The sequence below is a fragment of the Mangifera indica genome, chromosome 5 (genome assembly GCF_011075055.1).
Source record: "Mangifera indica cultivar Alphonso chromosome 5, CATAS_Mindica_2.1, whole genome shotgun sequence".
Classification (NCBI taxonomy): Eukaryota; Viridiplantae; Streptophyta; class Magnoliopsida; order Sapindales; family Anacardiaceae; genus Mangifera; species Mangifera indica.
In genome coordinates this window covers 12,558,567-12,580,709 of record NC_058141.1, presented here as the reverse complement: position 1 = coordinate 12,580,709, position 22,143 = coordinate 12,558,567, and the positions used below count along the sequence as shown (strand labels likewise).

Sequence of the window (22,143 nt, the reverse complement as noted above, 5' to 3'; positions counted from 1 at the left end):
TTTTTCGTGTTTCGAGTCAGACCTTCATTTGGCCCGCCCTAATTGACGTGTCTAGTCATAAGTGAGAGATTATAAATAAAATATTTAGGATACTGTTATCGGTTTTAATAATTGAAAAAATTTTATGTTAAAAAATTTTAAAAAAATTGATTAAATGGGCCGGTCCAGCCCGATTAAAGCTCGTTATTATATGGGTCAGATTTTGGGTTTTTATATTTCAATGGGTTGGCCAGTCCAAAGACTCATTACTGTTTAAGCATTAGGCCTGACCTGGCCAATTAACCCAATGGCCGAGCTGGAGCCAACGTGACCCGGCCGGCCCATTGACATCTCTTCTCAAAGGCGCTAAAAAGGAATGAGAGAGAAAGCGATTGCAGCAGGGAAGGGCGTTGCATGGGAGCAAGTGGACGAGTGAGGTTACGCCAACTCGACAAAACGAATTACGAAGCTGCAATGCTGCTAACGCTAAAATGCTAAGACCAGATATCTGTTTTTCCATCAGAGCACTGGCCATCTCATTCTCACCATTCCCAAACACAACGCAGAACCTTCTGCCAACTTCTCTCCATCTACTCTGTACCCTAAACCTCGCTTCTTTCTTTAATCTTTCTCTTTTTATCGTCAAATCAATTTCTCACACCGAAGTCTAACCTTTAATTCACCAACTATTTCCCAAACACTCTTTTTAATATTCGCACTACAATATACATTTGTTTCTGTGGCAATGGCGCAGCCAAGTTCTGATCGTTTATCCTCTACTGGTATGTTATGAGATTATGCTTCTTAGTGTTGCTTTTTTCTTTTTTCCAGAATTTATAGTTTTCGTTTGTGTTTTGTTGTATTTTAATCATCGTCGGTATTATGGTTTTGTAATTTTTAATGGATTTTTGACGATCCAAGAAATGTTTATCTTTTGAGTTGAGATCACCCGTTTCTGTGAGAAATGTGTTGATATTATTATTTGATGATATCAGCGTCCACTGGGATGATGATCGGGAAATTGTGCCTTAATATAATCCATTCTTACTTTATTAGCTGTTCAAGATGACGTATCTGATTGTGCGCTGTATTTTTTTATGCGACTTACTGATCGCATTTTCCGGATTGTAGACTCTGCTGAAGCTTTAAACTTTTTGATCCTGGATACTGAAGATAAAATCATCAATTCAAACATTTTGAATAGTCAGGTGCTTTCTCTTCCTCCTGCGTGTAAACCTTTTTGTGGTTGCTTCATGAAGTATTGAATTTGTAAATGAAATATTGTTGACGGTGGCTGATGAAATCTCTTGGATTATTTGCAGGATGCCGATCCAATTGGTACTCGAAGAGATATTGTTGATCAATCATCAGCTTTAGGTTCCGTTGGATATCAGAAGATGGGATATGCATCCACAGCCTCCTCTCGGCCGCCATTATTGTACAATGGAAGTTAGTTTTTTCTATTTCTTTTATAGGTTATCCTTCGAAGAGTTGGGAACATATATGTTTTTTAAATTTCAACAAAAGTGTCTCACAACAATTGATATTAGTATTTTGGTTAATAAAAGCCTGAATTTTATAGTGAAATTCTTCATAAATGTATATTTGGTTGAAACCATGGTGAATGTTACCTGCTGGGTTGTATGTTATTAGCTAATACTGTAATTAGAGAACTTAAGGTTTTATAATTGGCATGGGTTTTACGTGAATCAACTTTATTAAAAGATTGATCTTGCATGGTTGACTTTTGGAAATTCCATGTTTTATGAGGCGAGTTTGTCTTTATCATTTCTTTTGCCTTGAATTAGTGAAACTTAACTTTACAAACATGGGCCTCTGACTAGGAGAGTCCTTTGTTTCGCCAGGTATGTGTTCTACTTGCTTGAATGATGATGTTCTTTTCATTAGTATATATTTGGGCCCCAAATAGGATTTTGATGGGGGGAAGGAGTCTATGAATATGAACTGTGGCCTACCGATGCTATTTTTTATGGTTGCTTGGGCATTTAGGCCTACTCACGGAGCATGGATTTGTCCACTTTTTCCCGCTTTGCTGTAAAATTGTTGTTTTTTTTTAATATTCCTGATTTTCCATCTTGTTTGGCTCTCAGGCTATGACAATGTAGCTGGTAAACAGGGTGCATTTCTACCATATATTAATAATAAAGTCCTGGAAAATGGTTCTCATGTGTGTAATTTCCCTTGCCTTTAAAAATTTTGTTGTTTTGCTATCCCAAGTACATATTCTAAGATGTGTCTGTTATCTTCTCCAGATACAGGGCATCCAGGATAAACCTCCATCTGTTGCATATCATGGCTATGTATGCAGCCCTCAAATGCTACGCAAACCATATGGTCCTGTCACGACACATCTTTCTGCCAGGAATCATGGCCATTTGTACAATGCTAGAGAAATTTCAACTTCTGATGCATTTTCTTTCAAGCAAAATATTTCTCCAAATTCATACATTCTTTCACCAACTCCGGTTTCTCAAGCAAAGTTGTTAGTACCTAATGATCTCCAATGGGATAGCAAAAGATCTGGTCTGAGACCTAACTTCCCAGCTCCATTGGGATCTTCTGGTAGGGGAGCAAACCTTTTTGGAAAATCTGATGGGCTTGGTTTGTTGGACCAAGGGTTTGAGGGATCTGAAGTTGGAGGATTATGGTCAGATTGGTTGAGTCCCTCAGATGGGAAGAGTTGCATGCTTCAATTGTCTTCACCACAAACTTCTCTGAAACCAATTGAGTCACCAGAGTTGTCTCAGTATGAGTTCGGACTTGTTAGTTTTCTTCCTTATGCACATCTTTTCACAGATCTTTAAATCACTATCTACCATGTTTTGGAGATTTTGTGGCTTCAAAAATAAGATTGAAAATGCTTTTGAACCTATCCCAATCTGTGGGTAATCTACTATGTTGTCATGGAAAGGGAGAGAGTTGAAGTGTGGCTTTGAGGAACCTCTGCTCAGTGATGTAGCAAATTATCTATAAGTTGATATATATTATTTTTAAGGCATGGTAGTCTTTTATAAGCAATTTTTGCTTCTACAGAAACTTTAAATCGTCATATAATTAGATTTCTAGGGTTTTACCCGCGACAAAATCGATATACATAGTTATCACTTGATTAATTATGAAAACAGATCTTATTTCAAGAAAATGCCAGCAGTTGCCAATTGTGCTTATGAAAAATGTGGTAGAGGGGGGTACTGTAAATACCAAGACATTGTTTTGATCACCGTCAGAGCCATTTGATTCTTGCTCGAAAACCTGATTATCATTTACTCATTAGTATCAGTTGGTTTGGATTTAAATTTTTCCTTTCAGACCGTATTGTACAACTATATATTGTTAATATTGAATGTTCTAACTATGAGATCATATGCAGGCTTCTTTACAGAAAGGATCATTTTATAGCTTTGGATCTTGTTCAGGCTCCAGCTACACAGGTTACTCTCACCGTCAAAGTGATCAAGCCTCCGATTTTGGATGTGGCTCCAGTTCTAGGATGGGACTGAATGGTCAAAGCTGGCCCACACTTACTGAAGCAAGACAAAGAGGAAGATGCAATGACTTTTCATGTGGCTGTAGTGTCACACTTGATATGCTAAGTGAGCGAAATAGAGGACCGAGGGCATTTAAGCCAAAATTTCGGACAATGGTAAATGGTTCTGCTGTTGGTAATAGCAAGAATTCCATTATTGATGACCTTCTTAGGAACTCTTATAACAGATTGGATTTTATCACCAGCTATAAAGATGCAAAGTTCTTCGTCATAAAATCTTATAGTGAAGATAATGTTTACAAGAGCATAAAATATGGTGTCTGGGCTAGCACCCCGAATGGCAACAAAAAGTTAGATTGTGCTTATTCTGAAGCAAAGGCAAAAGAGGGCATGTGCCCAATCTTTCTGTTTTTTTCGGTATTTTAACCAGTCTCCTGCACGTAATGTTTAATGTTGGTTGCATGGTTATTGATTCATTCAAGTTGAAAACTTCTCTAATCTGCTAAAAAGTATTGATGTTTCAAAAATGCTTCACACTGACATGCATGAGGATTGTTGAGGGGATTTAGTGATGCAATGGTTTTTAATAATATTATCATTGTCTAATTTTCCTGGCTACATACCTGTGCAAATGTGTTTCTGCAGCTCATTGTTGGTTTATCAGTTTTATTTGGTTGGGTGGCCTTTAAAAGAGACACATGCACACACCCAATACTCATACACTGCATATAGATTAATAATATTTCTTCTTTTTCCGATTATTGTCATGTGAAAATGAAACAAATTCCCTGGTGCATGTCTTGTTTCCTTCAATATTGCTCTTATTCCATCACTTTGCTTCTCTCTCTCTCTTTTTGGTTTGATTGTTCTCCATATAAAATAGAGCAGATCTAATTCTTTGTTCTTAACAAATCTAGCAAATTATATGAGGAAGTTCTCACAGCTTATCTCTATGGATTCCTTCTGTAATCACTCATTGACTTAACATGCTAATCCACCATAAGAACCATTTTTTTTGGCGAAACCATATGCAATAACGTGAGAATTGTTATATGATATCTGATTTTTCCTAGCAATCATATGCAGGTGAATGCTAGTGCCCAGTTTTGTGGTGTGGCAGAGATGGTGGGACCTGTAGACTTTGACAAGAATGTAGACTATTGGCTGCAGGATAAGTGGTCTGGACAGTTCCCCGTTAAGTGGCACATCATAAAGGATGTTCCTAACAGTCAGTTTCGTCACATTCTACTTGAAAATAATGACAACAAACCAGTTACTAATAGTAGAGATACTCAACAGGTAAGAGCTTAGTATGAGCATGCTTTGGTCTAATTTTATGAGTACTATGACAACAGATAACCTTTAGCTTCAATTACTGGAAAAAAAAAAACCACTAGCTTCGTCCGCTCATACACTTCGAAGTTTCCAAGTTAGGCCCCTGTCAACAGCTCTAATTAGTGTTAATGTGCATTATTAGTGTGTTCTTTTCATTTGAAAAAAAAAAAAGCCAGCCCCTCTGGTTGTTAATACTGTGTCGAGTGTTATGTTGAAAGTTGGGATTTCCGTACAAAGCACATAATTTGACGGTAAATTTGCAGCTCCATCTTGGATGAGTTTATGTCATTGGAGGATTATATGTACATGGATCATACAACTGCTTTCATGTTCCTACACTATTGCAAGATGGATATCAGTAACACAATCCTACTCACTCTATATTGTTTATCATTCAGAATGTACAGATATCCTAAAATAAGGATTTTATTTTATTCCTTTTTATTTATTTTAATTTTTCCTGTATGTTTGGGTTCCATTTTAGGGATGTAAGATAAGAAAACAAAACTTAATGAAATTTAACTTCTTGTAAAGTGCATTGCCGCTAAAATTTGGTCTGAGCTTTTCAGTATGACCTCAGTTTTTTGTGTTTATCAAATAATACAAAATTGTTATCTTCATTTGACCTCTTTCTCACTATTCGTCTAAATAGTTCTCTGTAATGTTCTGTCTCTGTAACACTGTTTTTTACTGACTCAATGTTTCAGGTGGAAATGGAACAGGGGATGGTGATGTTAAACATATTTAAGAACTACGAATTGTGTTCCTCCATCCTAGATGATTTTTATTTTTATGAGAAGCGGCACAAAGCCATGCAAGAAAGGAAGGCAGGACAACAGCAGGCAAGTCTTATGGCTCCTCCAGTGGTAGCAGTTAGTGAGCAACAAATTCCGGTTTCACCATCTGCTGACACCCTAAAGAGCATGTCAAAGAGCTTCGCCGAAGCTGTGTCATTGACAGAGCATGAAAAAGAACATTCAGCTGGTGGGAAGGTTGCCTCAGCCGCAACCACCTCTGTGGCCCATGGAAGTTAAACTACACATTTGTCATCAAAGTTATTGGATAGGTAGGAACTTCTTCTCGGTGATTTCAGCGGACAATCATAAAACTGATACACCTTGCCGCATAAATATTCTTTCTATTCTCACAGTTTGATATATATTTTTTTTTCATCTTGAAAAAGTTTCAAAAAGATATCTTTTTTATGAGTCTTTAGGGTTTAGGTTTCAATGGTTTTACATGAAGATTTTTTAAATGCTGCCTAAGATAGGACAAGGATGAAGTTAATATATCTACTCTCCTACAGCTTTTATATGGTAGTTTCTTGCCTTGTTAGAGCAAGTATTTGAAGCCATCACATTTTATTTATATCTTCAGTATAGATCGCCAGAGTAACTCAAAATTAATATAATTTTAAATTAAGAATAAAATAATATAAAATCCCTATTTTGCCTTGAGTTGAGGGGATAATGCTTTGTAAGTCAATAAAGATGAACATGGTCCTAAAAAGTCAAGAAAAACAACAATGAAAGCGATGAGAAAATAGAGTTTTCATGCAAGCCCGTGACGATAATTTTTTAACCCCATTTATTGAACAATAAGCATAGATTCGGACCCGGTAGCCGAAGCCAGGAGAAAGGCGACCATAGTGATTACCAGGGTTGGCCCAACAAGACACAGCCCATGTTTGGCCGCATTTGGAGCAGAATCAGCTTTGTCTGGTAACGATGCCCCCAAGGTTGTCATGGGCGCAGCTGTCGTGGAAGCATTTGTGAAGATTGCCGCATCCGCAGAGCTAGGAGATAGACCTAAAAGCTCTGTTCATACCAGACGAATAATTCAAAATAGGAAACAAACCAAGGAAGAAGCTACTCGGCGGGCAGCGGGCTCAACTTAATGTTCAGTCTTTATGGTTTCTCTATTTATAAAGGCCAAACGACTATTTCTCACCCAAGGTTTGATGTTTTTTCAAGTTTTCACCCTTTAACTATGAAAATATCAAACATCCACTCATGACCGGTTAGATTTAACAAAGCCCTGACGGTGGTAAGGGTAAAATCGTCATTTTTGTTATAATATTAAAAATAAACTAAAATAGAAACTAATTTTACCCTCCTAAATTTTAAAAACTAAAATTTTTCTCCAGCCTAAGTTTTAAAAAATGGCAGTTTCACCCTAGAGTTTGATTTTGAAATCTCCGACGACTGTTCTGGCTCCATTGCCGACGGCCTCTCCCTCCCGAAGCAGTCTCTCCTTCCGGCGAATGTTTTCCTCCCATTTGGAGGCTCGATCGGCTTCGTCTCGCTTTGAGAGACGAAGAACTTCGTCGGGGAAGACGAAGTTCCCAGACGAAGACGACGGGTGGGGAGACGAAGAACTTCGTCATCGTCTTCCTGGACAAAGTTCTTCGTCTCCCAAGGCGTCTCCGACGTCGATCGAGCCTCCAAATGGGAGGAAAACATTCTTCGGAAGGAGAGGCTGCTTGGGAGGGAGAAGTCGTCGGCAATGGAGCCAGAACGGTCGTCGGAGATTTCAAAACCAAACCCTAGGGTGAAACTGCCATTTTTTAAAACTTAGGTTGAGGAAAAATTTTAGTTTTTAAAGTTTAGCGGGGCAAAAAAAGATAAAATTTTTAGGCGTTAGAGTTTTGTTAAATCTAACCGGCCATAGGTGGGTATTTGGTGTTTCTATAGTTAAAGGAGGGACTTTTGAGAAAACATCAAACCTTGGGTGGGAAATATACGTTTGGCCATTTATAAACTATCAAGTTGGCAGAAAAAGTGGATATCATAAGTAGCAAAAAATAAATCCTTGGGAAGACAAAACTTACTGTGGCAGTCAGTGATGGTAGCATTTTGTAATTGACAAGCAGTGGGAAGCTGAAGCAGCTTTGACACCTGCACACCCAAGCTCTTGAGCATGTCAGTTCCGCCATGACTTTGCTGAATGATACAACACAGGCACTTGGGTTTGCTTTCTTTTATATCCTTAATGGAAGTGCAACACTCCTTGGAAGGTGTTGGGCTCTTCCCTTTAGCAAAATCCAAACATGTCATCATCTTCTGGAACACATCGTTGCACTCCTCCGCCGCGGTATTAGCACCACTCACAACTGAACCGCATAAAAACAAACAAACCAGCAAACTCAAAACAAAACCAATTTTCTGAACCCACGTTTTCGTTAGCATCATCAAGCTTTAGAGGACTCCAATTTTTAAATTGACTGCTATGATATTGAGTATTATGTAGATGAACTTAAAGGCCGTCAGGGTGGTTGGACAGGAGAAATGTGCCACACAGCGCCACTTAATAGTTGTCAGTTTTAAAGAGGGGAACAACTTTTTCCTTGAATGCGGCTGAGCCGTTTGAGTAGAATCAAGAAATGCTACCACGTATTGCGTTCATACCACTGGCATGACAAAGTTACTTAAGAGATTATGAATGATAAATTGAACGGCTGCGATTGATTTAACTTTCATTTTTGGTTTTGATTGACAACCAGCAGATTAGAATATCAACTGGGGTAAACTCTCTTCTTGCTCTAAATTTTTATTACATTAATTATAAAGGTATCAGAGCGCCCGAAGCCCGGAACAGAAGAGTCCAGTCCATTACTGCAGCAGACCCGATCTAACCCATGGGTTATCCAGTCTGAGCAGTGGGCTTAGGCAATAAACCTGTGAACCGGCCCAACATGCTCTGTTATCATTGACGATATGCCTATGTAACTTTTAAAAACTCAAACATCCACCTATGAGTAAAATTTCATTAAAAAAACTCAGTTAAAGTTAAAAGTAAAACTATCATTTAACAAAAAAATTAAAAAACATAAAATTCATTTATTTTCCTTTCTAAGTTTTAAAAATTAGTAACTTCATCCCTACCTAAAGTTTTTAAACTTTGAAAAGTAGCATTTCCCCCTCCTAAAACTTATGGTTTTGTTCCTCCAAACTTTGGCCACCAACGATAGCACTTTCAACCCTAATCCTTAGAAAAAAGTTCGGTTATTTCTCTCTAACCAACATCCCTTGGAAATCAAGATGATTTTCATTTGGACAACTATGTGTCCAAATGATTGTCTGGATGCTTCGTCGTCTAGATGACATTCAAACTATTTGTCTAGACATGATCGCCAGAAAAAAATTATTTAGATTTTCAAACGAAAGTCGTTTATATTTCTAGATGATTTTCATTTGAAAATTCAACTTTCAGTGATTAGACAGTGAGAAAACTTTAATGGCAACAATTTAGGATGGATTCAATGCTCACCAGAGAAGGAAATGATGGCCAAAGAGGGTTTGAGAGGAAAATATGATTTTTTAAAATTGAAAAACTTTATGTAAGAGTAAAATATTAGTTTTTAAAATCTAGAGAAAAAATGAAATCAATTATATAGTTTTTTAAATAATATTATTAAAAAAATAGTTTTACTTTTAACTTTAATCGAATTTTTTAAAGAAATTTTGCTCATGGGTTAATATTTGAATTTTTAAAAATTAGAGAAAGTCACTTTAAGATTTTACTATTCCTTAAATGGAAACAAGTCTTTTGGTCGTAGAGTCCAATTTAGCCCTATATATATAAAATGGACTGCTGACCTCGTACTTTTTATCGAATTGTTCCCATTAATAGAGCTTACCACTATACAGACCTTAGACTCAACCTGGTCTATTGGCCCGACTCAGTGTCCCCTCTAATTCCTTTCAATGATTACAATTTTGGTTAAGCAAGTGTGGGGGTTGCATATTGGTTTGTTAAAAGCGATGCAGTTTATATAAAAAGGAGCGGTAGTGAAGATATTAAGTTTATATAAAAGCGATAAATCTTTCAAAACTGTAATATCTTAAAGTGATAGTAATAAAGCCAAGATGGCTAGCTCCTTGTGGATGCAACAAACAATAACGCTCATAAATAAACAAACAAAAACCCTTTCGGCTTTTGCAACCTCAATATTGTGGCAGTCCACAGAAATGACATCTTTCCAAATTCAGAATATTAATCACAAAAAAAGAAACAGTTTTTTGCTACCTGGTTCGTGATTAAATAACTAATACCATACACATTCATGCATACAGAGTATAACTAATTAATTTTGACCATTCCTTTGCCTAAAACAATGACATAGATTTATCAATGGAAAAAAACCCGCAACCACCAAGAAGACGAAGTAGTTTAAGTAGAAGAAAATGAAAGGGGAAACCATACAGCCTCATATATTAGAATTCTGTACAAACAAAAAATAATGGAAAATTACGCTACAAAAAGTATTTCATTCTGTCATCTCTCCTCATGGCATTGTATACAGCTTGGACCTGGAAAACAATGTTTCCATTATCAGCCTATCCCAAACAAATCTAAGAGAGCAAAAACTTAAAATCTTGTAAGTATGGTCTATGTGCATATGCATGTTTGTATGCATGTGTGTGCAAGCACATACCTGAAAGAAAGAGAAAATATACCTGCTCACTGGAGCTGACTTGAATAGGACCAATGTTGACAGATACGTATTTACCCCTTGATGACAATTTTTGCCTCACACGACACTACAATAAAGGATGTTTTATTTAATTAGAGTTTTGTTATCCTTCGAGTTTTAGTTGGAGTAATATGAGATATGACAATAATAAGTAAAATTCAAATGTCAATAGTACAACAGCAATTATAAACTACAGCTTTCCACTTCTTCAGTATGCTACCTTTGATAGCAAAACAACAGCATCATGAAATAACTACAGAAGGTACAACAGTTATCAGAATGATAGAGGTAAGTTCTCACCCAGAACAGAAACAAAAATTTATAGTTTTCTCACATTGTTAATAATAATTCCAACCACAGGTGCTTATTGAGCTGAGACATCATGTTAATGACAAAATAGAGTTCATGCCTATCATTGTATAGTTGCAAGAATTGTGAAACCACAGCCATAGTATTAAAATTTCAGCCTTAAAATAATTTATCGAAGTTGTGTTTGGTCCTATGATTTTTCATGAACTACTTTCACTGAAAGACACTCATAATCTCTGATTAAGGAATCTCCAAGATTTTATCTGTATTGCCTGTCCAAATCTATCTTCCTTGAACCATCAATCAAAACATACCAAATTCTTGCTTCAGCCTTTTACTCATATATATATGTGTGTGTGTATTTAGTGTTGTTCTTCCTGTGATGTAAAAAAAACAGTTCATACAAAGCTGTCAAGTAACTTCAAATCATTGTATAAGAATTGCTTTTGTCATCCTGAAAGTAACCATTGTGTTTCCTTGGGAAGCAGCAGTCTCCCTTCCCACATAACAAGATATTGAATGACTAAGGTTTCACCATTGCAAGAATAGACAATAATTATGTCCAACAGATCCCACAGAATTGAGATGCTTTGTCACTAGCTGTTCTCACACACATAGATGCTCCATGATAGAACCATCAATTTGTCCATACAATTAAAACCGCTCTTTCATAAATCTAAAGGATCAAATCTTGAAGAATTCTACGTAAGCTAAATTGAAAGTGGCCGTGCACTTCCACTTCTTTCAAACACCAACTAAAAATTGAAGAGGCAATCCAAATTAATATTCTCCAATTACGAAGAAATACCATTCTTTCTCACCATTAATTGCATATTTTTCAATAGTCCCTAACGGAATATGTCTAACAGTGACACATAACCTGTGCCCTTATAATGTACATCTAACACAATCAATGGCTATTACAGCCTCCAATGGACCACCTAATCTAATTTAAAGACTTTAATGTCATTTTGACACATCATACATTTGTACAGACACAAATTTGTTGTAAGATATGTTTACCATTTCGTATTTCAGTTTCTAAATACAACCAAAGTTACAACAACAACTGACAATACCTCAGGTATAGGCTTCTGAATGACAGATTCAACAGCAACAACCATAGCTTGCACAAAGTCGTCTCCACCAGTTCCAATTGCTGTAAACCCTCTAACCGTTGGGTATGAGTTGACCTGGCATAACAATATCATAGGACAGTTACAAGAGATGGTTGCATATTCCAAAACTTAAACACAACTACATCTATAAATAGAAAATTGCTACTTCATTGGGATGCAAAATCTTTATTTAACATCAAGCAGACGTTCAAAGAAAGATGTTCAATGGTTATAACTTACCAAGTGTAATGTTTAATATTGATACATGCAACTTTCAGCGTTACAAAACACACATTCTGGTAATGCAAAATGAAACTTATTCAAATTCTTAAAGCTATACCTTTTGATCCAAAGCCAGCCACTCATTGGTCGAATCATCAGTCACAGTACCTCCGATAACTACATTTGTGGTTTGTCCAACCCGACCCTCTGTCTTAGATACCTCTACAAACCAATATCAGTCAAACTCCCAATCAGTATATATAATATTTTGAAATATATTCTATATTACTCAAATCAATATTCTTCCTATTCAATGAAACAATAAACAGCCAACCAAATCAGTACACAAACATAACAAGCAAATTAAATTCCTTAAATTGTAATCAAATTAAGTTAACGCACGGGAAGTTTTCCCTAATGATGAACAATTGAAAGGGAAGCCAAAATAGAAACCTGAAATGGCTTTAAGAACGGCTTCTTGAGGCGGACCTTGTTCCTGCTCGTCCTCAGCTGATGACTGGTTGTCGTTACGCAAGCAAAAAAGTTGAGTTTGTCGTGTAAAGTGAAATTTTCTAGCCCTAATGTTTCCATTATTTCTGTAACCGAAACTAGCTTGTGAAGAAAATCCAAGGGTCATTGACGGGAGAGAAAAGAGGGCATGGTTTTGATGCAGAGCCCTATACGGCTCTGTTGAGAAGACGCAGCGCAACACACTTCTGCAGACCATTTCTGCCATATTTTTGGGTAACTTTTTGGAACCAAAATCTCGGTAATTGAAAACGTTTGATCGTGTGTGTCTAGGTATTTATATCTCATGGTTACCTGTGTCCATTGAATTAACAAGATTATGATAAGGGCGCCCTCATGTTAACTTCACCTCAAAGGACCATGGTTGGCCATTTCTTACTTTTCCGGATTACGGATGATAATTTCGATTCGAATTTAAATTTTTTAATCGTCTTTAATCTGATTGGACAGAGAATTTCTCTATAAAAATATAAATAAACCCCCCCCCCCCCCCCCCCCCCCCCCCAAAGCCAGCAAAAACATAAATAGTTTTAAATTATTTATATTTTTAAAATTTATTTATATTTTTATTATATATATATATATATAAAGATAATTAATATATGATATTTATAATATTTAAAATAATGAAATATCTTTAATTTTAATTAATTTTGTTATTTAATATATTTATATTGTGTTTAAAAAATACGAACAAAATTTTTTTTTTTATGAAGATTAAAACTAAATAAGGATTTTTCTTTACAAGTAAAAGATAAAAAATCATATAATCTCTATAATAAAAATGAATCAAAAACAAAGATTAATATCATTTACAAAAATAAGTTTGAGATCCCTTTTCCGTTATCATCCCTGTATGAGATGACATTGATCTTTCGATTGTAATAATTAAGTGTTCAAAATTTTTATAAGTACTTTTTTTACGAAGTTTTTATTTATCCACTTATAAAATTTTAAAAATCAGAAAACGGTAGCTGTTGGAATCTCTCGGATCGGAAATAACCAAATTGGTTTCAGGTTTTCAATGTTTTCTGGTGAATTAGTATAAATTTACCAAAACAAAAGCCTCAAATTCATTATAAATATTAAAGGTAACGGTGCCGTTTAGGTAAACCTGAAACATTGCTGATTGCTTCCTGCCTGACACCTTATACTTTTTCGGGAGAACGAATCGTAATTCAAAACCTTTGAATTCGTTAAATCGGCCCGGTGTTCTCATTGCCTGTCTCCTTTTGAGAGATTTTTATTTGAATTGTTCATCGATCATTCATTCTCAACTCTGCATGATGTACGGAACCGAAAAAGTCTCTGAAGATGCTGAACGAACTGATTTCAGAAGAACAGAGAAGTTCCAGCTATATCATGAAGATACTTTTAAATCCACGAAAAAGTATCTCATCCTTTAAACATCACGCTTATTGTCATTATTAATTTTGAAAGTTAATGAATTCGTTTACAATTTGTTTCAATTTTATAGGAAAAAAACAAAGGAAGAAAGTTGATTTATCGGAGTTTTGGTTTTCAAGTCTTTTCTGGATTCATAGAATCAGAATGTCCAACTTCATCAGGGAATTTTCGCCCTTCAGTGTGGTTTCAATCGTATAGTTTTTGCTTGGAAAGTTGCCCCGGTAAGAATGCCAATTTCTAGAAATAAGAAATTGACTGATTGAATATGTTGAATGAATTAGAATTCCGAAAGCATTACATTAATGGAAGGAGCAGATCATTGTACTGATTCTTTTGATATTGTGTAAGATGTTCCACGTTGCGGTGTTTAAGTTGTTATTTTCAGAGAGATTCTTAGGTGTATGATTAGGACGGAGTTTATTTAGTTGCTGTTTGACGGTATTTGTTGTTGTGTTAGCAATGCAGGATTTTATTTCATTTCTGGAGCGTTGAGTATAGAAGAGCAATACCAATGGGAAGCTTCCTTCAGCCTCCAAACCCAACAAATCACGATGCCATTTACTGTCCTATACATGACTTATTTCTTACTGCAAAAGGAAAGAAAGTTTTGGTGGCGGAGGAGAGTTCACTTCCTAGTTTGGATTCTGGAGCTAATTCTTGCGTTGGGGATGGATATTCTCATAGATGGAAATTTTGTGAGGGACATCTTGAAACATTGAGGAGAAAGACAAGAAGGTCAGTTTCAGTTCAAGTTCCTTTGCGGAAGTTGAGGTGGAGTACCCTTGGCTTACAATTCGATTGGTCTAAGGTAATTCATGATTTGATTTTTATTTAGTTTCCGATCACTTATCCTAGTTTACCCTCAATTTCTGTTGGGAAAGTTAGAGTGGAGTCTCCCTCTATGTTTGAATATTATTGTTTCCTGCTTAGGAAAAGTCACAAGAGTAACTTCAATTTAGTTGTGCGTGTTCTAGCATTTGTTCCCTCGGCATCTGACACATGTTCATGTGTTATTTGGGATGGTCTGTGCATAGAGCTTCAATTGTTTTTTCCCTCGGTGAGGTGGGGGTAATACCAGATAATGTAAGAACTTCTTGGCAACAATTGAATTGATATTAAGTTAGTAGTTTTACATTAACTTCTGAAGCTATTATATATTCATGGTGATGCGAAATTATGATGCATCTACCCTGCACAAAAAGATCCTGACGCACTTTGTCAACTGGCAAAAAGACTATCTGCACCAGCAATGCCTGAAGGAGAAGAATTTCAGCCAGAAGCTGCTAATGCTATGGTAAACTATTTTGGATTGGGTACTCAATGAGATACTATTTTGCATGTTGATTATTTGTTTTTATCTTGTGTGTTAGTTGATTAAAGAAGAAAAGGACCCACCATTAGCTATTTTCCTTTTGGGAGGTAAGTCTGAGGTGGTGATGCTGTACTTATGGCTGGAGAAGCAAGGGATTGTTTTCATGGTTAAGTGTACTCTGGATATTCTGATAATGAGAGTTTGGCGCATGCAATTCAACTTTAACATTAGACATGTTGTCTGAGTGTATTTTATTTTCATTTTTAATCCATATTCTATATTTAAACAAGTCAATAATCTTTAAAGAGTGATGGTGGAGGCCATGACAATCAGAGAAGAGACAACGAGATGATGGAACCCAACCAGGAGGAGACCTTAGCATATGAAATAAATATGCTTCACATGGAAGTCATTTTTTAAGGAAATATGCTGTTCATATCCCATTTCAAATCCAGAAAGCCAATTTGGCCCATTTGGTCAGTACAATTTACTAATTTAGCTGAAAATATAATCAGAGCCAATTCCTTCTTCAGTATGGATGAAAAATGTTGATTCTTAAGTCATCTTTGCTTGTCGCTATTCTTACAAGTTTGATGGGGTCAATGGTTATTTTCATAAGTTTGTCTAGTTGATTACTTGATATAATTTTCTTTTATTATGAATATCTTTTATGTGTTTTAAAAAAATAAAATAATCAAATCATGAATTAAATTCAGAAAAAATGGGTTAAATTTTAGTTTGTTATATATTGAACCATCTGTAAATTGAAAATGAACAGATTGAACATAAAAAAATTATGATCTGTTCTAGGTAAAATAAATGAAATATTACTGGATAAAAAAAAGGGTGGATGTGTGGTCCAAGTTCATAAAATAAAATACAATTTCAACCGTTGATGAAACACTGAAAACTAGACTAATCTGGAGAAATCCCTTGCAAGCAACAAGCCATCCATGAAGCCAAGAATATCATCAAAAAAATCCAAAGAAAAGAAGTGTAAAAGAGAAACAAGCAACGCACCACACAACACAAAAAGCCAGCAAAAATACTCCGAAAACCCACCCATCAAAGCCACAAACAATTAACATTACGTGTTCGACCCCGTCACCACTTTTTATATTCGCATGAAGATAAACTGCGCCACTTATGTCACCTCGAAAGATCTTCTTTTTTCTTTCTTTCCCTAGCTAGGTTCACCGTTTAGCTTCTCTCTTCATTCTGAATCCATCCACATAATGGGTCCGCTGGTGTTGACTCAGTTGGCGACGGGACTAGGCGTTTTGGCCGGGGCCGTTCTGGTCAAATCGGTCATCGATCAGAAGCCCATGGCTGGTAAATTCCCAAGGTGTCCCCGTTGTAATGGTACGGGCCGAGTCACGTGTATGTGTACACGCTGGTCCGACGGTGATGTTGGGTGCCGAACTTGTGCCGGATCGGGTCGCATGGCGTGTAACAGCTGTGGAGGGACTGGTACTGGCCGGCCCATCCCTGTTCAGATTCAGATGCGGCCACCCAACCGGCCATCTTAAAGTTGCTTGGGTTGTGGGTCATGAATTATGATTTTTGGCTCTGGTATAGTTAATTTTCAGTCCCAAAGTCTGGCTTATATTGTATAACTTTTGTTAAGTTGTATTCAATTCATACTTCAAAACAGAGATGGGAGATTATTAGATTTTAATATGTATGACATTACATTACTTTACTCGTATATAATGAGACAAGTAGTTGTTTTTTTAGTATAATAGAATTCATGCATGTTTCCTGGTACCATGCCTCTTTCTTACTCCTTTTTTTTGAATTAATTGTGAGAAAGTAGCCCTCAATCCAATAATATAGGACTTCCTTTTGTTGATATAGTATCAGGTAAAGCTCAAGTGTATCTATCAAATTGGTATGCCTTGGATAAACAAAACCAGGTTGCTGTAGTGATGAAACCATTTTGCCAAAACTAGCTTTTCTTCTGGAAATTCCTAAACCTAATAAACATACCCTCCAAAAGTCTGACTGAGACGGTCACCAAAGGTCCAAAACACACAGAAAACTTAAACAATCATATGAAGCCGCCTTGCTTTTTTCTTTTATTTTTCCCTCCCTAGTTGTTGGTATTATGATTTCATTTTAGACGTCTACATGAATTAGTCGTTGTGTTTTGATTGCGTATCAGCGTGATGAAAGGATTTTTCGGTCCTTTTGACAGAATTAGTTCGTCATGGGAAATTTGCAGAGAAATTTTGGGTTTTCACCTGAATTTATATTCATGGCATCTTAGTTCAGAGAGCTATATGTACATCGCAGGACCATTCTATAAAACACAATCCACAGAGCAATTAATACAACTTCACTAAGAAAAATTACACAATCTTTTCAACCTCCTGATGTGAAGTGAATTTTCATCAATCTTTCTCCCACACTTAAAAGGCAGTTATCTCCCTTGCTCAATTAGCTCACTTTGGGGTGAAAGCCTATGAACATATTCAAACACAACAATCACCAGTTAGAACAAGAGACTGATTTATAAAAGATCAATTTTTCAGATAAACATGGTGAGGCTGCACTTACAGCAAAAATAGTGGCATGACCAGGATCAGCAAGGTGGGCAAAGAGGTTGTCAATGGGGCCAGTGCCAGTGTAAATGTGCTGGAACCATGCGCCCATTACAGCCAACATGGCCAACCTTCCATTCTTGATCTCTTTAGTCCTCAACTCCTTGACTTTCTCAGGAGAGCCACTTCCCCATCCGAGAGGGTCAAACCAAAGTCCACCTGGGTAACCAACATCGGTTCCGGTGAGTTTGTTGTTGGGGAAAATTGGGTCTGTGTTTACACATCCTGGCTTCAGAATGTCAGCCCACCGTCTGCCCTCAGCCCAGCCGATCAAAATTAACTCAATAATGAAGAGGGTGGTGGTGTCAGTGAAGTATTCCAGTTCTCCAGCAGTGTACCATGAAGGAGTATTTAAAATTCCAATCTTTGTCAGCAATTCTGGAATGAAAATACCAGCTGCTCCCAACATTGCCCATCTGCAGTGTACAAGTTCTGATTGCACGTTCCACCTTAGGGTCTCAGGATCGGAGCCTGGTAATTTAAAACCAGAAACAACATTATTATCTCTATTATGATGCTTTTACAATTGAATTTTTCTATATCAGCTTTGTTTTTTACCAAGACCAAGAGGATCAAAACCAAAGTCTCCTGGAAGGCTGCATGCAAAACAGGTACCAATTAAAACTTTGAAGCTTTGGATTTAAAGGATTTACAAGTATGAAAGGAAATACATAGAGAAAAACAATTGAGTCGGCAGTGAACCTGCCATCAAGCCATGGTGGAGGAGTGCTGCCTGGGAACCAGAGAGGTCTATCAGGGTCAGCGGCGGCTGCACTCACTGAAACCGATCGTGTTCCAGCTGGTGCTACATACTTTCTCAAATTCAGCTTCTTCCCACCAAGGAAAGAACCCCTTGTTGATCCTACAAAAGATCCACTCTTCTGGGAACTGCATGAAATAGATTTATATATATAAACTAAGTACCCGATTACAAACTATATTTTATGTACAAATAGTGCATTATTGTCTCCTCTAATCTCTATTTCTCTAAGCAAATCCCATTTAGCACTGAGATAAGAGTTTTTGACTGATGTAATATTCTAAAATGTAATCATATTTGATTAACTAGAAGCTAATAGTTCAAGACATTTTGTTCAACATACTAATGAATGTTTAATATGAGCGTCAAAAGAACTTGCCTGGAAGAAGTGATGGCAACAGCTGCAATAGCAGAAGCACAAACAGAAGCCATCAGCCAAAATTTCTCCTGAACCAGTAGTAGTATGGAGGTGAAGAGATACAAATGTGTAAATGTATTGAGAGGCTTATCTTGAAGGATAGAAGAGCGGGTGTCTAATTGGCTAATGCAATGCCATGTGGCATGCAGAATCTGATGTCATGCATTTCCACCTCCTATTCTTCTGCTTACTTGGATTGGATAAATCTCCAGTTGTGGTTCACATTGTAAGTGGTCGTCTCTCATGCATAAAAAAATCCGTAGCTCTTTCTGTGATGACATTTTACTCAAAAGGGACCCAACATTACTATAATTTTGAATTACGTGTCACTTAATTTGATATTATAAATAGAGCAATGTTACATATACATATTTTGAGTAAACAAAATAGATACATAGATTATGTATCATCATATGATTAGATATCATTTTATTTTTAATTTAAAATAACTCAATAATATATTACCCCATAAATGGGGATGAAATTTTTCTTACATATTCTCAATATCACACTCAAATTATCTTTGCTATCTTAGATAACCATTGACAAGTTATACTGTAAGATTGGAAATTGCTAGCAATCTAATCTTCCTTAATGTTAGGCATGCCAATCCGACCTATTGAATTAGGTTTAACTTGCTCAAGTTCCAGACATTAAATTAACATGTAAAACAATTGAATCCCAAATAAGAGAAGTTTTGCAATTTCGTTGATTATATATAGGAAAAAGATCAACCTGAACTTTAGGTTCTCTCTCATCCACATACGTAACACTTAAACTTATTTTAAATTTATTTTATTTCAAAAACTAATTAAAACTTTTTAAATATAACATCAATATAAATTAACAAATACAACGTTCTATTTAAGTATGGTAAAATAATTTAATAGGTAAATTTTTTATTCAAACTTATTGAGATCCAAATTTTGTTTAACCCAAAAACTAATTTTATTATTTTTTTTAAGTTTTTGAACAATTGGTTTCGGGTTTGTCCAACCTAATTAACAATCCTATTTTAAGGTGAAGGTACCTGAGGACTACGGAGAGACAGGACAGCAAGCTTTAAATTTTAAACACTAAATAAAATAAAAGAGAAATCCTTGAATTTTTCTGATTTCTTTGTCCGGGGGGAATACTCACAACTTGGTCAGTGGTACTATCTCAACCAGACTAGAATTTTTCTAAATTGGCCCAATTGTAGTTTGTAAATGAGCCCAAGCCCATAAAGTTTCTCTGGGCTAATTATGGCCCAAACACTTGTACATAAAAAAAAAACAATCATTTATTAATTTTAAAATTTAATTCTTGGACCCCTACGTAGTTTGGTAAGAGGATATGAAAATCAAATCTAAATCTGGATTTCACAGCATACTTCTTATCTTCAATTTTTAGCCAAAATCATAACCCCCATTTGCATAACTTCAAAGTAGATAAAACTGAGCCCCACTGCCACAAACAAACTCACTCTTATGTCTTTATCTATCAATCTTCTCCAACATCTTCGAAACTTAATTTGAATATTCAATTTTCAACATAAACACATGATAATAAATTGCCATAATTATGTTTCCCAAATAATGCAGGGGTAATTTTTATGTTATTTTATTTTATTTTTTTAACATAAAGTCCAAAACAATAAATCACCTACCAGGAAATCAAGTTTGGTAGCAACACTGTCACGAAAATGGGCATAATGTTTGAGTGGGTATGGTTAACCACTGCTTTAAGTGAAAGTTGAGATATTTTAAGGAAGCAAATGGTAGTTAGGCAAAGCAATTATATGTTAAATGTTTCAGGTCTAACAGCAAAATGAGAGCAGGTTTGATAGGATTGGCAAATCTTTTGCCATCAAACATTAGGCTAATTAATTATAAAGCTTTGGATTCTTACACCTTATTCTTCTTTTTTTTCATGCAGCCATGTGGTAGCTATTACTACTGTAATTATGTGTTATGAGAAATTACGAAAAAAATTGCGGAGTCAACAAGCGAAGAGGCAGTCCTTGGGCATGATTGACAGACATTTGAGGAGGTGCAAAAGGGAACATCTGCACTGCAATATTTTTTTTGCAGTCTCATATTTTGCTCTTTCTGAAAGTACTAAATAATGCTACATTTGGTTGGTTGCTATAATGACTATAACAACTTTGCCAAGCCTCAAAAAGGAGAATTATTGTGCCGGATTCTTCATCCCTTTTGGCCCCAAATTCTATTATGCTGTTTTGATTTAAGCTTATATTTGTTTGCACCACTCATTATATCCCCACATGCTGATGATCCAGATTAATTATATTTTTGGCTTCATAATTTTAATACCATTACTTGCAAATCCTCACATGATGAGTACATTTCAAGATCTCCTCGAAATGGGATTGATGGAATTGTAATTTACACTTTGGAAGGATAACCCAAATGTTCCTTAAAAGCTAGGGTTAGATCCGAACTCAGCCAACTTTGTCTTCAAAGTCAACTTCGACTTGGTTAGCTTGGTTTGAATTCATTTGATTCCAATTTGAGTCAAATCCAAACAAGAATATTTGACTTTTTTTTTTAATTGAGTCAAACTCAAGTTAGCAGGTATTTTGTTCGGTTCAGTCTAGTTTGATTTTGGCTTGAATTTATAATTCAAATTGACAGTTCGAATTCATGACTCGAATCAATGAATTTATATATTATTTGGTTAATACGATATTGTTTTGTTAATGAGTTACGAACTCAGTCTACAAATTCAACCCATAAATTTAAGCCAAAGTAAGCCACAAATTTGACCCATTGATTCAAGTTATAAATTCAAATTAAACTCAAGCCACTCTTTATTTTGACTAGACAAATTCGAATCAAACTCGAACTAAATTATTTTTCATCCTAATCAAGGGATATTTGGATTCGATTTAGTTTATATGCACCCCTATTAAAAACCCTAACAAGCCTACACCAAAGCATCACTCTCACCCAACATTTCAAGCATTAAGCCAAACTTTGTAGGGTCATTTGTCCTAAACATCAAACTGGTTCGAGAATGCTTCGAGTTCAATAGATATAACCAATTATTTACAGCATTTGGTTCTGCAATTAATTTCTTGATAAAACATCAACATCTTTATGTATAATTACAGACAATAAAATTACTGGGTCAGTGGTAGCCCTGCCTAGTTTAATTTTGGTCGAT

At 35.9% G+C, this 22,143-nt stretch overlaps 5 protein-coding genes across 6 annotated transcripts; 2 read left to right on the top strand and 3 right to left on the bottom strand.

The window, feature by feature from the left end:
* Nucleotides 1-395: 395 nt before the first annotated feature.
* On the top strand, nucleotides 396-6,027 carry LOC123216931 (YTH domain-containing protein ECT4-like). Of its 2 annotated transcripts, none has more exons than XM_044637598.1 (8): nucleotides 396-761; nucleotides 1,111-1,187; nucleotides 1,302-1,428; nucleotides 2,091-2,167; nucleotides 2,253-2,762; nucleotides 3,371-3,643; nucleotides 4,574-4,786; nucleotides 5,530-6,027. In XM_044637598.1, the coding sequence occupies exons 1-8, from the start codon at nucleotides 725-727 to the stop codon at nucleotides 5,854-5,856; spliced, it is 1,641 nt and encodes a 546-aa protein (XP_044493533.1). In that variant the 5' UTR covers nucleotides 396-724; the 3' UTR covers nucleotides 5,857-6,027. The 2 variants fall into 2 exon arrangements, with proteins under 2 accessions (XP_044493533.1, XP_044493532.1); XM_044637597.1 differs by having other exon boundaries at nucleotides 3,371-3,904.
* A 187-nt stretch (nucleotides 6,028-6,214) lies between these two features.
* Nucleotides 6,215-8,205, bottom strand: LOC123216932 (non-specific lipid transfer protein GPI-anchored 1-like). Its single transcript, XM_044637599.1, has 2 exons — nucleotides 7,653-8,205; nucleotides 6,215-6,639 (listed from the first exon to the last, which is right to left on the bottom strand). The coding sequence occupies exons 1-2, from the start codon at nucleotides 8,011-8,013 to the stop codon at nucleotides 6,410-6,412; spliced, it is 591 nt and encodes a 196-aa protein (XP_044493534.1). The 5' UTR covers nucleotides 8,014-8,205; the 3' UTR covers nucleotides 6,215-6,409.
* Nucleotides 8,206-9,798: 1,593 nt separating this feature from the next.
* Nucleotides 9,799-12,826, bottom strand: LOC123215723. The gene is made up of 5 exons (XM_044635934.1): nucleotides 12,401-12,826; nucleotides 12,066-12,169; nucleotides 11,687-11,800; nucleotides 10,282-10,365; nucleotides 9,799-10,134 (listed from the first exon to the last, which is right to left on the bottom strand). The coding sequence occupies exons 1-5, from the start codon at nucleotides 12,681-12,683 to the stop codon at nucleotides 10,078-10,080; spliced, it is 642 nt and encodes a 213-aa protein (XP_044491869.1). The 5' UTR covers nucleotides 12,684-12,826; the 3' UTR covers nucleotides 9,799-10,077.
* Nucleotides 12,827-16,223: 3,397 nt separating this feature from the next.
* Nucleotides 16,224-16,961, top strand: LOC123217165. Its single transcript, XM_044637972.1, has one exon. The coding sequence runs from the start codon at nucleotides 16,430-16,432 to the stop codon at nucleotides 16,721-16,723; it is 294 nt and encodes a 97-aa protein (XP_044493907.1). The 5' UTR covers nucleotides 16,224-16,429; the 3' UTR covers nucleotides 16,724-16,961.
* A 450-nt stretch (nucleotides 16,962-17,411) lies between these two features.
* Nucleotides 17,412-19,088, bottom strand: LOC123217164 (chlorophyll a-b binding protein, chloroplastic-like). The gene is made up of 5 exons (XM_044637971.1): nucleotides 18,937-19,088; nucleotides 18,500-18,685; nucleotides 18,356-18,393; nucleotides 17,754-18,268; nucleotides 17,412-17,656 (listed from the first exon to the last, which is right to left on the bottom strand). The coding sequence occupies exons 1-5, from the start codon at nucleotides 18,987-18,989 to the stop codon at nucleotides 17,639-17,641; spliced, it is 810 nt and encodes a 269-aa protein (XP_044493906.1). The 5' UTR covers nucleotides 18,990-19,088; the 3' UTR covers nucleotides 17,412-17,638.
* Between the last annotated feature and the right edge of the window lie 3,055 nt (nucleotides 19,089-22,143).

Bases quoted from the DNA above. Each gene is read 5' to 3' on its own strand.
- LOC123216931 (XM_044637597.1), top strand. From the start codon at position 725: ATGGCGCAGCCAAGTTCTGATCGTTTATCCTCTACTG. The intron at 762-1,110 runs GTATGTTATGAG...TCCGGATTGTAG, and splicing joins TGATCGTTTATCCTCTACTG to ACTCTGCTGAAGCTTTAAAC. The intron at 1,188-1,301 runs GTGCTTTCTCTT...GATTATTTGCAG, and splicing joins CAAACATTTTGAATAGTCAG to GATGCCGATCCAATTGGTAC.
- LOC123216932 (XM_044637599.1), bottom strand. From the start codon at position 8,013: ATGATGCTAACGAAAACGTGGGTTCAGAAAATTGGTTTTGTTTTGAGT. The intron at 6,640-7,652 runs GTAAGTTTTGTC...TGGTATGAACAG, and splicing joins TACCATCACTGACTGCCACA to AGCTTTTAGGTCTATCTCCT.
- LOC123215723 (XM_044635934.1), bottom strand. From the start codon at position 12,683: ATGGCAGAAATGGTCTGCAGAAGTGTGTTGCGCTGCGTCTTCTCAACA. The intron at 12,170-12,400 runs GTTTCTATTTTG...ATTGGTTTGTAG, and splicing joins CGTTCTTAAAGCCATTTCAG to AGGTATCTAAGACAGAGGGT. The intron at 10,366-11,686 runs GTATTGTCAGTT...CCTTTATTGTAG, and splicing joins TTCAGAAGCCTATACCTGAG to TGTCGTGTGAGGCAAAAATT.
- LOC123217165 (XM_044637972.1), top strand. From the start codon at position 16,430: ATGGGTCCGCTGGTGTTGACTCAGTTGGCGACGGGACTAGGCGTTTTG.
- LOC123217164 (XM_044637971.1), bottom strand. From the start codon at position 18,989: ATGGCTTCTGTTTGTGCTTCTGCTATTGCAGCTGTTGCCATCACTTCT. The intron at 18,686-18,936 runs GCAAGTTCTTTT...TATTTCATGCAG, and splicing joins GTTGCCATCACTTCTTCCAG to TTCCCAGAAGAGTGGATCTT. The intron at 18,394-18,499 runs GTTCACTGCCGA...TTTTGCATGCAG, and splicing joins CCACCATGGCTTGATGGCAG to CCTTCCAGGAGACTTTGGTT.